The 18,588-nt window shown below is 44.1% G+C and overlaps 1 protein-coding gene across 1 annotated transcript; it reads right to left on the reverse strand.

Annotated features, from left to right (window-relative positions):
• Positions 1-238: 238 nt before the first annotated feature.
• Positions 239-13,047, reverse strand: HSDL2 (hydroxysteroid dehydrogenase like 2). The gene is made up of 11 exons (XM_042882922.1): positions 12,958-13,047; positions 8,765-8,928; positions 8,254-8,352; positions 7,998-8,112; positions 6,903-7,006; positions 5,899-5,997; positions 3,644-3,838; positions 3,076-3,147; positions 1,643-1,789; positions 960-1,088; positions 239-534 (listed from the first exon to the last, which is right to left on the reverse strand). Exons 1-11 carry the CDS (start codon positions 12,972-12,974, stop codon positions 422-424), a joined length of 1,254 nt encoding a protein of 417 aa, XP_042738856.1. The 5' UTR covers positions 12,975-13,047; the 3' UTR covers positions 239-421.
• Positions 13,048-18,588: the final 5,541 nt, after the last annotated feature.

Here is an 18,588-nt window from a genome sequence, read left to right on the forward strand (position 1 = left end):
AGTTAGTGTGGGTAGTTAGCCCAGGGGGAAAGCAAAAGGAAAAGAAAAAAAAAAAAGAAGGCAAATTACCAAGGGTATGTGGTACCCTGCTAAACCACCCACAGTGTTCTACATCATCACAGGAATGCATGCAAGCAAATGTGTAGAAAACCCACTTCAGATGTGTTGCATTGCTCCAAAGGAGTGTAAGAAAAGAAAAAAAAAAAAAAAAAGAAAAACACCAGTCACATAATGGAAGTATTCTCAAGAAGGAATTGTTTAATCACAAACACCTTCCAGTCTTTATCAAACTGGTTTGTTCTTCTTTAACAAACTAATATTTGTATTTTAACCCCCACCAAAAAAAGTAGATCATCATTTTAAAATGTAGCACTGCTATTATAAAAGAAAGGCTGGATGTTCTGATGGTACAGCTTCCCCCTCACAGTTTAGCATTAAACTGTGTCAGCATCTTCTCTAGCTTTATTGCTAGTGCCATGTTACCTTTAATCCTTAATTTTCCTGACATGAAGGCCATGGTTGGCTTTAGTTTACCTAAAAAGAAGATACAGAATCATCAGGAGAAGGAAAGGAACTGGAGACAAAAAGCTTTGATATCATATAGCAGTATCTAGTAGTTACTTCACTACCAAGTACTACTGTTAGGGCAGCATACACTTATGAAAAAATAATTAGGGATGTGCAGAAAAGAAGTTCAACAGATTGGCTGGATGTTTTCTGAAGCTACACTCTGAAAATTTCAATAGCTACTGAACAAATCACTAGAAATTTTTATTATAAAATCATAGACTCACAGAGTGACTTATGCTGGAAGGGAACTTAAAGGCCATCCACTTCCAACCACAGCTCATCCAATTTCAAGACCACAAAGAGAGACGAACCTGTCTGCTCATCCATCAGCAGGACGTTTCCTGCCACCAGTAGCTGCCCCTGTTCTGCCAAATGCATTTGTTACTCACCAGTGAACATCTTCACAAAGTCACCACTCGACATGCTCATCACAACGTCAGCTGCTGCAGGAGGCTTCCCAAACCCAGCACTCCCACTGCTGGTTTTTAGGTCAAGGTACCAAGTGCCTCCTTCATCACCTGAGCAGAACAGGGAGAAGCTGTGGCAGCACTGCAAGGACTGATGTACCCCACCCTTTGCTATCCCAGCCAGCTTTCCTCTCCCATCTTCGTGTGAGACATGCCAGAAGCTGCCACTTGCCCCGCACTCTCTGTGCTGACAAGATTAGTCCCAGCAGGTGCCCCACAGTGCCATGTGTCAGGGGACAAGCCCAAGGCAGCAGCTGCTGGCGAAGCTGGAGACAGCGGGGGCTTGGAACAGAAGTGCTGTGCTGACCCTGTGCAGCACAGCCAGCAGTGTGACACAGCAGAAGCAAAACACCTGGAAAATACACCACATCCCTCAAAAGAGCAGCACATGCTGCTGACACAGAAAGCATCTCCCTGTGACAAGAGCAGCACAGTAAATCCTGCATGTGCTGAAGTTGGCCCTGAAAAGCAGCATCTTATAGAGCATACCCAAGGATGCCCTGTTCCTAGACCAGCTTTGAAAAATGAGCATATACATGTGAAAACTCAGACTACCTCTTGCTAGAAAAGTGAGCGTTTGAGGATTTTACAAGTGATGGTTTTACCTGACAGTTCAAACTGAAAGACGCCCTGGGTGGATTTCACTATTTCTTTATTGAGTTCTCCCTGAATAACTCTGAATGTTTCTGCAACAGGGCCAGCTGAAGCAGATTCTGCATTAACCTTGGCTGCATCCGATGCCTGCGAAGCACCTACAAGAAACAGATCATTTTTCTCTGTAAAATGCTTTGTTTTAACATGTGAAGAAGCATAAATGCAGCAATGCTGACCACTGCCAATTTTCTAAGATTTGAACTTCTTAGTTCTTGGGGAAAAATGAATATTTTGTTATTTTTGAATTAATAAAGGAAGTTTTCAATAACTGGAAACTGGAACTGGTATACAGCACTAAAGAATTCTGTAATTTGTTTCATTTCTTACTATGTCAAAATATTAAAAATGAAACCACAGGAAAAGTTTAATTCTGACTACTCACAGTTTCCTCATAATTTACTCAACAGACTCGTGACAGCATAAACAAAACAAAAATCTATCAGTGCCTTTAATAATGTAACTTTTATCTTCAAATGCTTCACTTGTGTATCTTTCTAAGAATATATATATTTTCAGTAATTCTTCTGCAAAAGATTCTAAGCTGTAGATCAATTCACAACTTTAATCAGCAACTTTTTACACTGCAGTGAATGTGTTCATTTAACATTAAGAAAGAACATTTGCAATTTACAAGGCACATAAAGCTTGTGACGAGACAAAAGTCTTGTAGAACGTCAGTTAGGTGTCTTAGGTATCAGGAAATACTTAAGACTGCTCTGTGAATTGCTACTAAATAACCTGTGCTGGAGGTCCGGGCAGTTAGCAACATCAGTTCCTGGCAGAAAGTTCAAGAGCACACTGACAAGTAGTATTTTCAAGGACTCTATACAAATTTTCAAATGGACTCTATACAAACTTACCCTCTTTATTCCCTTTCCTATATTTGTTTAGGCGGTCCTATAAAACCAATCAGTATTCCTGTTTGCCCTCCAACCAGACACATTACTATTCTGAAAAAGTGAAACTGATTCTTTTATAAAAAACATCTCCATTTCATCTTCTAGACGTTCATATCATGTATGACTCTGAGAACTTCATGTAGGAAGAGAGGCTCTGTCAAGTTCTCAATGCTGCAAGACACTCCTGCAAAATATGCTGATTGCTTTTAATTTTTTTCCCAGCACTATTTACTCCAAATCTTCATACTACTTAATTCTGGTGGTAAAAAAAAGATTGTTCAAAATAAGGCACTGATTATAAACTGTAAAAGTTGCAGGCTCTACAGTCACTTCCATAAATCAAACACCCCAAATACAAAAAGAGATTTTGCCAAATAGCTTGAATGTAATCCAAATGCTTGGGAGAAAAGAAAAATAAGTTAAAATACAGCGGGCATTCGTTATCACCACAAATAATCAACTTGTACATGCAGAGCTTGCCCTACCATGGCTTTCTGATTCTGTGGCTGTCATGTCAATTTCAGCATCCAAGAAGAAGTCAGGAGTCAGGGGGTGACCTAAAGGGGAGTTGAACAATAACAGTAAGCCCAAGTGAAGGTGAGCTGCACAAACAGGAATGCATTCTGAAGGAAACAGCACCCCACTTTACAAGTAAGTGAACTACAGGTGGAAAGAAGACATAGCATGAGGTGACATGTTTAGGATCTGGTACATTTAAAATCAGACCTGGAAGGCTCTTACAGATGCAGTGAGAAACATCTGAAGATGAAGAAATGCTATCTCACTATTTGCTAAGTAGTAATACATGCAGCAATTGTGCAAGTCTATTTACTTTTTGTTAATGAATTTTTTTTTTAATTTTAGGGACATTGATGATTAGAGCTTCAGTGAACTATTACGTGCTTTCCCACGTCATTTTCCCATTCATTTTCTCAAACTTGGGACAAAGCATCTTTTGACTGACTCACATAAGAGGCTAAGAGAATGGAATATTCACATTTCTCTACACCCTTCCTTCCTTCCCAAACTTCTCCTTTTAAAGATCTCTTTTACCTGGTGCAACTGCATAGACATCAAAATCCTTAACACCTTCTTCTCTCAGTAGAACTTCATCAATAATGAAGTTTCCAGTGAAACTTTTTGGCTTTGTTAAAATGCAATATGCAGCATCTGCCATTATGTCAGTTTTTCTGCACTGCTTCTCTATCCCGGCTCCTCCCAGCATATCCGTAGCAGCTGTATGTATGACTGGAAAATTGAAGGACAGAAAAAATCCAGTTTAACACTGATGACATGAAATTCTTACGTCTTTGGCAACTGCATAAACTTTATTTTCCTCTCGTATGAAAATTTATCATAAGAAGACAAAGCTGTGTAATGCCATCAACCAGCAAAGAATGCTCAACCAGCAAACAATTCTCCAAGTGTAAAGATTCCTTTAATTGAAAGGTATTAAAGAAACCAAAAGATGAATAATGGGAAGAACTCCTTATAACATTCATTTTATTCAACCCTTCTATCAATACTTTCCACACAAAGACTTCCTCTGGCTTTATTCAGGACATGAAAAACTAACAGGACAACTATCTTTGTCAAAGTGAATGTGCATCAGTAACTAAAATATTTTCTGCAACAATTACCATACTGAAAATCTCAATACTTAATTTTAGCTCCGCAATAACTTGTGGGATAACAAGTGTCTCTAAGTTAAAGATGAGAAACCCAATAGCACAAACTCAAATAACTTTTTGAAGAGTCCACGGAATGGTTGTGTTGGATCCATAAATAAAATCCATACTTAAGGTGTCTCATTTCACCTGATTTGAAAAACAGAAACTGAGCTTTATCAGAGGTACAGTGTACATACAGCTAGATGTTTTTCTCCTTATAAAGTAAAGCAAACATATTTGCCTTTCTTCAGTCTGCTGAAATGTGATGGCCCAGTAAGACTCCTTTTTTTTTTAAATAACTGTAACAGTTTGAGATGATTTCTGCCACGTGAGGTTTACCAGGTGGCAGCATGAGGATATTCCACTATTCTGAGGACTGATTAACCCAACCACTTTTCCTGGACCGTGCTCCTCTACTTTCCTATTACTGCCAACTATTATTGTTCTAAAAAGAGCAAAACTACGGGCACAAATGGATATGAAAAGGTTCTGAACATCTCTCTCACAATCCGAATATCATTCCACCTATTTCATAAAAGTGCTGCTGGTTTTGTACTAATACACATACAGCATCTTCCAGTTCAACCCTGCAATATCTCTACTACTCAAACACACTCTTACATCTTTAGGCAGGCTACCTCATTTCACTTTTAGATAAATGGAGAGCTCCTAACATCTCACTATCAGCATATTTTTCTATTTCAAAGAGTTGGATGAACCAGTAGAACCATACTAGCACAGTGGTAATCTCCAGCATTGAAGCTAATCACATATATATGACATTCTTTAAATTAGAAACTTCACTATTGTATTATACATACTATGAAAGTCACCTCTCTCTCACTCTGAAGTAGTTAACTTTTTTAGTTTTGGCAGAGAAACCTTTCAAAGCAACATTTTTCTTTCCAGACTGTTTGCACATTACAAACTTTTGTCTTTCAGGCCACATGAACAGTTTTCATCAAGAAAACACTGATATACACAATTTTGAGAGCTCACTTAATGCTTCTAGTGCTCTCAAGACACTCATCTCTTTGTTCAGCAGCTGACCAAAGCTTGAACAGCAGCCCTGATCCTCACTGACCCATGGACAATAAACTGGAGCTAGTACAAGATGGACACAAGTTATTTTTCTACAGCTCTTTAATGTGCTGTGACTTGCAAGAAGTGTTGGATGGTTGTGTGAAAAATCACTTGCTGGCCCACTAAACCAGAACTTCAAGGAATGGAGTTTTTTAATTGTTTTTTACATCCACTGAGGTATGTATCTTGTCAGTTTCATCTACTCTCTGGCAATCTAACTAGCTGGGGATTCTAAATAGTACTGGACATTTAATACCTACAAATGAAAGTATGTTAATACTCAATGATTCTGTGCAAACCAAGGCTTGAGTCATGTAGAAAGGAGCAATGACAAGACAGGTCAAGAAGAAGCAGAATGCACTCAGGCTGAAGGTAAGTTTGAATGAAAGTGGCAAGGCTATAGTGAGAACTAGGAAAGGAAGCCAATACCCATACAACATCTTTGATCCCAAAAAATATGCAGAACTGCTCAGTTTCCTGAATCAGTCCCAGCAGTTATTCAAACTTAAATAAAACACCTGTATAAGACAAAATACAAAAATTCATAATAATCACCTGTTTTAGGCCATAAAGCATTGACAGCAACTTCTCCTTTAAATTCTTCTGCCATTCCCAAGACACACATGGACATGCCATATTTAGAAATTGTGTAGGCTACAAAAAGTTCACAAAAATCCTATATTTAGTAAGACACAAATTTAGAGTTTATGCACAGATTTTTACTTCTGAAGGATATAAGTTATGGAAAATCAACCTTCCGGGGTCAAAGCAGAATCTTCCCAGAGTACAGAAACTCTCCCAATTCCCCCCATCCTCAGCAGATAAGAACTGCAGTTCTTATGTCTACATTTTTTGACAAATGGAAACAATGACTGAGCCTTAACTGCGTGGTGTTTTTCTTGTGTTTTTCTCAGAGACCCCTTACACCAGTATTTAATAGGAAAGGGGAAAAAAAAAAAAAAAAGAGAAAAGGAAAAGGAAAAAAGCACATTGTAAACCCTTTTTGTCTATTTTGAGAAGGGAATCTTGAGTGGAAGGAACATGGACTTGCAAGAGTTGTTTAACCATGTTACAAGTGTTGAAATTTAAAAGGTAATCTACAGGTTTAAAATGAGCAACATATGTTCTAGCCTGAAGACACAATTGGAGTCTCCTTCACTCCTCAAAGATAATTTCTGTTTAAAAAGACAGCATTGAGCATTATGGCTATCTAGTCAAATGCAGAAGCACAGAGAAAAAAGATTTTGCTTTTCTATCTCTATTGGAAACAGAAAACACTGTGTAGTCTTAAGAAATCCTCTGAAAAACTTGTAACTCTTACCTGTAGAACCTTCTTGAAAATAATAAGGACATACCAGGGCATGAGATTTGCACTGGGTTTCACCAGAAAACAATTTATTTCAAGTAAAGTGAAAAACGCTCTGAGGAACCATTCCTGTCAATCTCTAGTGAGGACTAAAACACAATATCTGGAACTCTTGGCTGGCACTCCTTCACATTTCATTAGTTATTCATACATTTCTCAACACATAACAACAAAGGCAGTGGATGCTACTTACCACAGTGATTTTTGAACCACATGGGTTTCATATTCAAAGGCGGGCTGAGGTTCAGAATATGGGGGTTCTTACTCTTCCGTAAGTAGGGAAGGCACGCTTTAGACCTGAAAGAGAAGAATCAGGCAAGACAGTCACTCTTATTTTACAGAACACTTACCATTACAGCAGAGCAGTAGTTTCACGGAGATCCAATGATAAGCTAAAACCCTTCCCTTGTAATCAAATATTTTTCTGATGAAAAGAACTGAAAAAAATCTGTCCTATCTCACTTATCTCGAGAATAGCATTCATATCTAATAGCTGGGCTGCATCCTCCAAGCTGTGCAGCAACATCTACTAAAGCAGATTTTCCAGATGCTCACAGGTAATAGTCTCCTTGTAATAGTTCTGGAAGGGCAATAAACCATGATGTAGTAACAAGCCAAATTACCAGTGCAGAGTATCATCTAGTGCCATATTTATTATGTTCTGATCACAAGTTTATTTCATTTTTAAAACCACAGTTAAGAAATGATATGGTATAGTGAAAAGCTATGATGACTATTCCAAGAAAAACTTGAAACCAACACTCTAGAGACTGAAAGTCATATATTTAATTCAACTTGGAATTTACATCAATCCGTAAAGCATAACTGCCACTTCTACAATTGTGGTGCACATTTTCATGGGCTCTCTAACAGAATTTTTACTAAGTGTGTTAGGGAGAACAGCACTGCTATGAACTACACTAACTGCCTGCTACTCATGCATTTAATCTGGATACATGCATACTGTCAGCCACAGAAAAAACACTCTCAACCATAAAATCATTAAAGTAGATGCTGTCTTTTACAACCTGTATAAACAAGCTGGGGTTTCAACTCTTTCCAGTGAGTGTTTGTGACTCACTAGCAGATTTCTTACTGCACAGGAATCAGGAAGACTTCAACAGACACACTCTGTCAGATGGGAAGTTCTCCCTATCTTCTCCACAGACAAAAAAAGCCACACTATATACATACATCTATTTAGTTATTATTACTTTCTGCACCAATATCTCAAATAAGCATTACACATTTTGTTAAAATGGCTTTGGTTCGCCGTCTCAGCACTTACGTCAGGTAGGTTCCTCGTACATTGACATCCATCATAAGATTGACCTTCTTGGTTTCTGTTTCCAAAGTGCCAGTCAAAGAGATGGCGCTCGCATTGTTCACCAGAATATCGATCCCTGGTTTTAAAATAAGTCACCTCACATTAGCAGCGAAATAAAAAAAGCATTAAAAAAAAAAACAGGAGTAAAGCAGGTTAGGGTGTTCTTTCCTTCCTTGACTAATCTGCTTGGTAGCCTGTCCCCTGCCCCACAGCATACCTCCAAACGTCTTCACAGCTTCCTCCACGGCGCTAATTATTTGCTCTTCTTGCCTGACATTGACAATGCATGGCAATGCCCTTCCTCCAGCTGCTTCAACTGTGTGATTAGAAAATAACACACAGAATTTGTCTCTCAGACTGCACAAACTGCCTACTGAGAATCTCTCATTCAATGAATGCATTAAAAATTACACCTTTCAAATTATGACCCTTTCACACACTGCATAATGAATAGGGATGCCACGACAAAATTCTAACACTGAGAACATGCATAGCTCACCACACATTTTAATTAACATGGCATTTTTACATTTATGCATATGCGTATTCATTACCATCAAACTTTAATACCTGAAGAATTCCTGCGAGGGAAGAGAAGCACTTGGGCTCATCCTTATAAAGCTGAATGGGAGCTATGAGAGTCTAAGCAGTTTCCCACTCATACATGAGAATTAAGCGAGGACATGCACACATCCCACAGTCTGAAGCCCACCCTGATTACAACTTACTCTCTTGTGCAGCTGTGTAGATAGTTCCAGGAAGTTTAGGATGGGGCTCAGCTGTCTTGGCAGCAATCACAATGTTTGCACCATCCCTGGCAGCCTTCAGGGCTATGGCTTTGCCAATTCCCCGGCTCGCGCCAGTGATGAAGAGCGTGCAGCCTGCTAGTTTCCTGAAGACGAGTGGGAGGTAGAGGGAAAACAAGAGGGGGAACAAAGCAAAATCTGGAACTCAGTGACTTCTTGCACTCTTCAGGACAAAAACAATCAGTGCAGTTTTCCCAACAGTCAATTGCCTTCAACATTTCACAAAAAGAAAACAGACCCATAATACAGAATAAATGGATAAAGCTGTAACAAAGCCTTTCACCACCACTGAACATATGATGACTTCCATTATCAATACAAGGAAGCTGGAAGGTTGTGCAGGTCTCCCAATTGCATTTTTACTTTTTTGTACAATAATCCAAGACTGCCCCCAACAGAACTGCTGCATTCTCCAAAAACAGAAAAGGTGTTACTTCTAAAAACAAAGAAAAAAACAACCAATTCTAATGTTTTCACACTCACTGCAGCTCTCTGTTTCTTTCAGCCCTCTGAACACAGAGGACAGGCGGCTCAATGCGCTATAAAGGCAAAGTCCAGAATCACCATGCCAGAGCAGGGTGCCAAAGACAAGAGCCAGGAATCAGATTTTCAGAAATGACCATGATTTCTCTTAAGGCTTTTACAATAAATTCAGTTTTCCAGTAACTTTAATCCGATAATTCCCCACAAATCTATCCAACCAAACCTTCTGGAGAAACTAACAAGTTCTAGAGCACCAGAAAGACATTCTTCTTACACACAAAATGCCAAGGAATTTTTGAAGAGCAAAAAAGTCTACTCTATGCTACAGCATATTTCACAATAAAGCCCTACAGACCATGGGCTTTCCAAATGAAGGATTCTGCACTTTGGTGCTCTGCATCAAGCCCATGCTGCTTTCCATAACTGAATGAAAAAAACAAGAGGTCTAAGACTGCAACCCCGATAAAGAATCTATATAAGCACATGCTGCAGCAACTTCGAGGTTTTTTCAGAAAACAAATTTGATATAGCTTTCTTTCCACTTTGAGCTACACTCAACATAATCAGTGTTTTTCTGGCACTTCCTCTTCACCCTCCAGTCTGAAAACTTCCAAATAAAACAGCCTGCAAGAGGGCATTTACTTTCAGAGGGCAAAAAAATGAAGCAAGGCAGGAAGGGGCAGGAATATTCCTCTGCATTGGCATCCTATGTCATCAGCAATCTCTGGACGCCAACACAGCCCTTCAGAAGCCAATTAAATGTGGAGGTTGGTAGCCCTGCTGTGGCGGGGGGGTTGGAGGTTCATGATTCTTAAGGTCCCTTTCAACCCAGGCCATTCTGTGATACTGTGAATTCGAGCCACTGCCTTCTGCAGAATTGGGTCCTAGAGAGCAGGTGAACCAGCAGGCTGACACAGCTGCCCAGCTGACTTGTGACTGAGTCCCCACATACAAAGGTGTCACACAGGGAGTGAAAGCACCGGTGAGCTACAAAGAAGGAACTGAGAACACTGCTTGAGTACGTCAGTATGGTGTGAGGAAAACCAAAGTTCACCCGCAGCTGAAACTCGCAAAGGAGGTCAGTGGTAACTTGTTTATCTGCTGTTACGTGGGTAGGAAGAGGGTGAACAAGGAGAAGGCATTGCTGAGTGGTGTGGGTGATTCAGTGAGAGCAGATACTGGTAGTGCCTGAGGTGCTTAGTGCCTTGGTCTTCACCAGATTTACTTGCTTAGGAACACAGTTCACCAGGACAAGAAAAAGGAGCCATCGATGAAAGGTAATCATGGTCTTTTCCAACCTTCTCAATTATATCTAGTCCAACCATCAACCCACCCCCACCATGCCCACTAAACCGTCTTCTTCACTGCCTCATCTAAAGCCTTCCTGAATATCACCAGGGATGGTGACTCCACGTTTCCCTGGGCAGATGTTCCAATGAATCATCACTCTCAAGAGAAGAAATTTTACACAATATCAAACCTGAGCTGAACTAGAAGCTTCTTGAGAGGACATAGCTATACATGTCCATAGATCAGGCTGTAGCAGGCGTGCTCATGCCCTTGCAAGGCCCCTCTCTTCATACCTGACAAGCCATAGGAATCACTGGAGTCCCCTGTCAACTAGGGGAAAGGGAATGGGTGACACATAGTCAAAGAAGCCAGAAAAAATGCCCCACCAACTCACAGATGTGCTAGCTCTTCAGTCTTCCCCAGGTTGGTGTGAAAATCATGGACCAGCTCCTCCCCTGAGTATGTATTTATGATGACTCGGAACTGTCAGCATGGGCTTGCACCTGATTACCTTCTGCGGTAGAGTGAGAGAATTTGAAGGCAAAGTGAGAGCAGTTGACACCATTTACATTAGCAAGGGTTTCACTACTGTCTCCCAAAATACTTTTGTATCCAAGTAAATACGTAAAACGGTCTGTGTGGTTGAATAGCCTGAGAGGTAAAAGAAAGGTTGACTGTACAGGTTCAGGGAATGGTGGGTAAGAAGCAATATTCTGCCTGGAGACTACTATTAAGCGGGATCTACCCCAGCACTGGTCTTGTTCAACATCTGGATCACAACCTAGAGGAGAATACAAAGTGCACTGGAAAGGGATGACAAATGGCTGATGTGCTTGAGGGCAGGGCTGCCATCCAGAGGAGTCTTGACAGGTCAGATGAATGTCAACAGAAGCCTCATGACAGTCAGCAAGCACAGTCATGAAGTTTTGAAGAGTCCCTGCAATGATACAGGCTGGAGAAAGAATGGCCAGGGAGCTGCAAAGGCTAAATAGGCAATGGGGAACTTGGCAGAGAGCAAGCTGAGCGTAACTCAGCAGTATGCCCACCAGGAAAAGCTAGCAACATCCCAGGACGCCAGAGCCATAAAGCACAGATGGAGAAAAGGGATTGTGCCCCTCTAGTCAGCACCTGTAAGACCACACTTAGACCCTGTGTCCAAACTGGAGCCTCTCAATATGAGACAGATGTTGACAAGTAGGAGTTGAACACAAGGAAACAGAATTGGCCAAGGGCTGGAGCCCTTGTGAGGACAGACTTAGGGACTGGGCTAGCTCAGCCTGGAGAATGCACACTTTTGGAGAAACCCAAAAGCAGCCCCTCAGGGGCTCTCTGGAGCTCCATCAGTTCTGCAGATTCTGTTTCCTACAAAAGCCCACACAAACTGTTCATCGACATCAGAGACGTAAAAGGGAAAATTCACCTTCATTTCATCCCCAGTGAAACACTGAGCTGACTCAATACTCTCACGCTTTTATTGTGTTGGGATTTTTTTGTTTGCTTGCTTTTTAAACCTTCTTGCTTAGTTTTCCTATAACCATTTAGTTTGTCCCCTTCAGCAGTGTGAGTGTGCCAGCAAAGCCAGATGCATCAGACTCTTCTCGTGTTTCTTCAGTGTCACTGAGAGAGCTGCACAAAATGTGAAGCATTCTGCAAGACTTTCCTAAAGCACTCAACTGTCTAAGTTGTTACAAAGTTGGTAGGAAGTTGTTTCAAGTCGCCAATATTCTAAAGGCTCCAATGCGCTGAATTCTGGTAAGGAGACAGAATGTCACATTCACCTCCCAGCTCTGCAGTCTCAGGGTTGTTAAAATCCTGAAGTTGGGCTCCTTCCTCAGCAGGCACGGGGGCAACCAGGGGAGCCCACTGCAGCATGGGCAAGCAGCATGGACAACCAGGCTGCAGCATGGACGCTTTCTGCACTTGTACAGAATTTTATGACAACTGCTTACAACATACAAATAAGGACAATGTATGCCCCCGTTCTTTAGCAGCTCCAGGCACGAGAGAAGCGCTGCAAAAGCCCCTCAGCGCAGATCCTACAGCACACTCACCGCCGCACTTTGCCTCCGGACGCTCACGCAGCTGGCCCGTGAGCGCACAGCACCGAGCGGTGTTCCCGGCCCGGCCCCGCCGCCTAGCCGCTCCGGGACAACCGCGCCCGGCTCCGCCTCGCCTCCCCCCGCCCAGAGAGGGCTGCGGAGCCCCCGGTTGTCTCTCCGCCCGGCCCCGCTCGCCCCAGCGCGGCTCTGCCCCGGGACCCCGAGGCGCGGGAGGCGGTGTAGCTCGGAGCTCGCCGCCCCGCCGAAGGAGCAAGAGGAGGAGGAAAGCCGAGGACGCCTTACCCAGTGTTGGGCAGCATGGCGGCACGGCTACAGCGCGGCTCGGGGCTGCTGCCAGCTCGGCGCAGGACGCACTGCCTGTCACACCGCCCTCCGCGCAACCGCGGCACGGGGAGCCGGGCGGAGCCGAGGCCGAGCGGGTGCACGGGGCGGACTGCCGCTGGGGGGCGCTGCGAGCACGACAGGAGCTGTGCGGGCCTTCCGTCGGAGCTACATCAGGAGAAATCAATGCAGCGAAGTGCCCGCGGCCGAGCTGGGGGACCAATGAAAGCTTCAGGAGCCGAGCTGCGGCGTGGCGGACTGCAAAGTATGCTTAGCCTTCGACAACTTCCCCCGCGATCTCGATCTCGCCGCTGAAGGAATGAACGAACGAACGAACGAAAGGACGTGACGAACAACCGAACTAATTTATTAGCAAGATATCTTATCTTCAGAACTATCGCTCTACCAGCCACCGCCTTGGCAGCCCCTCCACGCGGCTGCTGACGCCCCCGCTGTCCCTAGGGCGCCCATCGGTCACCTCCACCGCAGCCACGCAGCCAGCTGCCTCCCTCCACACAGCCGGAGCCGCAGATGCGCAGCCAGCAGCCTGCTTCCACCCAGCCGGAGCCGCGGGCACTACGCGGGCGCCGCGGGGCTCCGCAGGGCTCCCACTCCGGTGCCATCACCCTGACTTCTTGCTGCACGCTCACCGCGACGGGCGAGGCGTGGAAAGGCAGGGCGGCCCCAGGAGCCCGCCGCTCTCGCGCTCCCGGGTGCCGGGGAGGTTCCCACCGCGCTGGGCCGCGTGCCGAGCCGTCTCCCACGAAGGGCGAAGCGGCGAACAAGAGCTGAGACACAAAGAAGCCGCCAGGGCTCCGGCCGCCGCTCAGTGGCGGCAGGGACTGGCCCGCGGGCCGCCTACTTCCGGCACGCGCTGGCCGCGTGGTCGCGGCTCCGACCTGGCGTCGGCTGCGGGCCGTCCTTCGGCGCTTGCGCGGCCGGGGCCCCGCGGCCTCCACCGCCTGGGTGTGGGCTGCCGGACCCGCTGCCGGCATGCAGTGCTGGCAGTAACAAGAGCGGGGAGCGGCCGCGGCCTCCACCGCCTGGGTGCCGGCTGCCGGACCCGCTGCCGGCATGCAGTGCTGGCAGTAAAAAGAGCGGGGAGCGGCCGCGGCTCTCCTCTTCTGGCCAGATCTCGGGCCGCGCTGCTCGAGGAGCCGAGGGCTCTCTCCCCCAAAGTCTGGGTTGCAGTTGACGAGGGCCTGCAAAATGCAGAGGAGAAAAGTCTGTGCTGTCACCTGAAGGACAGCGAGACACAGAAACTCGGGTTTTCAGCTGCTGAAGACAAACCTGGGAATGAGCATCACGAGCTGATCCTTGACCCCTTTCCGCAGGGCGGGAGCGTCTTCGCTCAGTGAAACTGGGATTTGTCCTTGCAGACATTCCTGCAACGAAGCAGTCTTTGCTGTGCCTCTTGGCAAGCGAAAACCTACTGAACCTCCTGGGGGTTCTAGTGGGGTGTCACTAGGTGATCATTGTGAATCTATGGTGGGAGTGGCAGAAGCACCGTCATCACAATGCGTGCTGTCACAATGATGCCCCACCGGAACCAGGAGGTTCAGTAGGATTTCGCTTGCCAAGAGGCCAAAGCCCTCTCCAACACACAGTAGAGGAGCAGGATCACATCCCTTGCCCTGCTAGCCACGCTTCTTATAATGCAGGTTGGCTTTCTGGGCTGTGAAGGCACACTGCTTTGACTCATGTCCAGCTTTCCTTCCAGCACTACCCCTGGTCTTCTTCACCAGAGCTGTGCTCTATCCTTTCATCCCCCACCTTGTCCCAGTGCATGCTACAACACAGCTTGTAAATCACATTATGAATCACATATAATTCCATGGGCTTTTCTGAACTCTCATGATCTGCAAACAAGAAGAGTGCAAGAGTTTCTATTGCTTTGGTCAGTGGCTAATAAAATGTTTGCCACACATGAAGCATCCAGCCAATCTGTTGAACTTTTTTTCTGTACATCTCTGATCTGTTTTTCTTAAATGTGTACTGCTTTTACCACAGAATTTTGTAGTCAGTAACTCAGTTTCTTCTGATTTGCATGGTTTCATCTCCGTCTAAAGCTGGTGCTTTTTCACTTGTTAAAATGTACAAAGTTTTTGTTGAGCAATGCTGAGTTCTGGCAGTGTTTTGGATCTGTGATTTCCACATTTATCGCTGTTCAAATCATTTCTCAGTTCCCTTCAGCAAAAGTTTGGAACAGAGCTACGAGATAAACAGGCAAAATGACAAAAAGCAAAAGACAAAACACACACACACAAAAATGTTATTCAATAACTAAAGTGATTGATATGATTTAGCCCTTGGCTTGGAAAAGCAAATTCTTTTTCAGTCAGTCAGACACTTTTTCTCAGTAACGTGCTCCACTGTTGTAATGCATTAAATGCATTAAATATGCAGGCGGAAATACTTAGGCTGTAATATTTGAAATGGCTGGGATTTAATCAAAGAGCACGATTTAGCATTTCTACCGTGTAGATCAAAACACCAAGCCTATAGCAAAGGGGAATGTCTAAAAACTCGCAGATCTTCCTGGAAATGAGTTACTGTTTCCTGGTCAGTCTGCCTCTGCTCCTTTCTTTTCTGATGATCCTCTTTCTTCTTTTCTGGTGACTTAAAGCCATCTCTGGCTTTCCTCACAAGGCTTCCTAACATCACATTTGTATTAGGAAAGTCAGGAGTTAAGTGTGATACGATATTTGAAATGAGGCTGGAAAAGGTGCTGCCTTCAAACTTTGGGAGGAAAACATTACTACCAGAGCATTGGCCTTTCATACGTAGTTAGAACACGGCTTTAAAATGCCAGTCCTCTTTTTACCTTGATGCAGCGTAAGCATGAAGATGTGAATCTCGCGGAGAAGACATAACTTGATTCTGCTGTAATGCACAGCAAGGAAAACATTTTTTCTGTAATAACTGTATAATGATTCAAAGAGAAATTATAACAGAATTATATTTTTTTATCTTTCATGGATAATTCTTTTTTTCGCTTTTACTTTTTCTGCAGATAGCAAACTGCCCTCCGTTACTGTGAGAGGTACTCCGTCTAACTGAACAAGATTTCTTACTAGCATGTCTTTGAATTATCAGACAAGTAATATGAGATCTGATGCCAGGAGTAGGGGAAGCACAGCAGATTTCCATTGTATGGTTAGAGCTGAACTCAAAACTAACTCATCCTCTGAGTGAGATGCAGCTCTTTTGGTTCTACACAGTTTGCCAATGTTCACAAAGCTTGTAGGAACTGGTCTTCTCATTAAATGGTGTCGAAAAAGAGCGATGATCTCAAGCTCTTGAAAACCACAGTGCAAGTGCCTGAGTGCAGAAAAGGGGGGGCATGAAATTATTTCTTTAGGGATCCATATGAGATGTGCTTTGAAACCTGCAGATAGTAGACAGACAGTGTTTTTGGAAGGAACTCATATTTTGGAATTGTGTTTCCAAACACGGCCCTGTAACATCATAGGAAATGAAGCAAATGGAAGAACTTGGGTATCAAGAGCGAGGTTCTTTTATGCCTGTGTCATCAGCAATCCCTGTGCCTTTGTGGTTTCTGTGCAACTATTCTGGTGAAGCATTTTATTTCTCTGGATTGCAGTCTGGGGAGGAGGGAAGGATGTGCACCATTCTGTTCAGTATTAGATATGTCCTGCAACCTAAAGGCACAGGGTGCCCTGCTTGCTTCCCTGCCTGTGCTGTGTGTGTTTCCTTTGCATTCAGTAATACTGCTCCCATGCAATGTTGCTGGCAGCTGTCAATGCCATTTGATGACACTCTGCTGCTGGTGTTATCCTAGAGACAAACGTCTTCCTTAGAAGAAAAATGATTTTGCTGGAGATTCATCCAGAGAAGAACAAAGCTGTATCTGGCTAGCCACTGTGTTTTTTCTCTCTGTATTACAGAAATAATGTTTCCTGTGGGATGAAAGCTTGCCATGCTGCTCTGGGGAGTGGTGATTGTGAACGGCAACTGGGTCAGGGCTGTGTCTGACTGCTTCTATGGTTGTACAAGTAATTGCTCATGCTGGGGGAGAGAAAAACAGGGACTGTTATGTCCATATATAAGTTATTATGGATTCAAGCCCAGTGGAACAAGCAATTCAGTAGCAAGAGACAAGGAAAAACAGAAAGATGGCATCTCTGTTTTCTAATGGCATGTGTTTATGCTATGCTACTTGGTCCAGAGTCAAGCATGTGTCCTAGAGGCACATCATGGGAACAAGGGTAGGTATCCCACCACCTTCCAGTCAGAGCCTTGGGGCTGTGCTGTGGGATACTGTGGTGCTATTAGATGTACCTGATCCTCGCGTTACGAATTTTCATATGGTGTCATTCTTGGACCTTGTGCTCTAAACAGACAAGGCTGAGCAATGAGCCAGTCTGCTCTGCACAGTAAGGACAAGCCCTGCAGTGGGTGCTAAAATTCTTGTGGACATTTGCATTCCACGGGATTTTTACATGAGGACAGAAATGCACTGCTTGTAAATCTATTGCTCAGGTCACAGGTTTTGAGGCTCATGAAAAAGAAATGACTGAATAATCTCGTTGTTCTGTTATTGTCAGAAACTGAAGAAAAACTTCAGGTTATTTTAGTGACAGTTCCAGTTAATGTGAACATATGAAAAGAAAACTGGCTCTAAGGCCTGTGTAAAATACAAACACTATCTGCATGCTACTGAACGTAATGAATGGGACTGATAGCTAATTGTACCAAGAAGAAAATGTAAGCTCAGGCTTCAGGTCCCCACAGGCTCTGTTTTGATGATCTCTCATAGTTCAACAGCTCCACTGGTTCGTTTTTTCCCAGCCTGAGTTGGGAAAAATCCAGCTGTGTGCGTGCCAGCAGAGGGAGTGCTCAGCACATCAGATGGAATCACGGAATAGCCCGCTTTGGAAGGGGCTCTTGAGCATCGCAGAACCACGGAAGGGTTGGGTTGGAAGGGACCTCAGAGCCCACCGAGCTCCTGCCACGGGAGCATTCTGGGGGGATCCAGTGAGAAAGAGTATCAAAAGCTCCACTGAACACCAACAGATGACATCAGCAGTCTTCTCCTGTAGGAGCTGGGTAAGCTTGTCATTAAAGGAGACTAAGTTCATTGAACAGGACTTTCCTCTCACCAACCGGTGTTGGCAGCAACATTGTCCTTCAGGTTTCTCAGTACCTCCCAGAATAATCTTCTCCATAATTTTGTCAGCCACTGAATTGAGACTGGCAGGCCTCTGGTTGCCCAGATCTTCTTTCTGACCCTTGTGGGGAATAGGGACAATGTTTGCCGGCTTCCAGTCAACAGGGATCTCTCCAGATTCCCTAGACTTTTGAAAAATTAATTGAGAGAGGTCTCAGGATGATGTCAGCCAGCCCTTGGAGTACCCTGGGATTAATCCCATTGGGCCCCATATACTTATTCACCTGGAGCAGCAAATCCCACTCAGGTATAGAATTGGCTGTGAATTTATCATTCCCACAGCTGTTCTTTCTCCCATGGTTCTGGTCACATCCACACTGCAGTTTAGGGACAAATCCTCTCTGCATCTCCTGGGCTGGAGCACATACAGGGCAAAATGCTGTTCTTGATGAGCTTGCAGC

The sequence above is a fragment of the Lagopus leucura genome, unplaced genomic scaffold (assembly GCF_019238085.1).
Source record: "Lagopus leucura isolate 7727_CA_CO unplaced genomic scaffold, USGS_WTPT01 Super-Scaffold_100036, whole genome shotgun sequence".
Taxonomy (NCBI): Eukaryota; Metazoa; Chordata; class Aves; order Galliformes; family Phasianidae; genus Lagopus; species Lagopus leucura.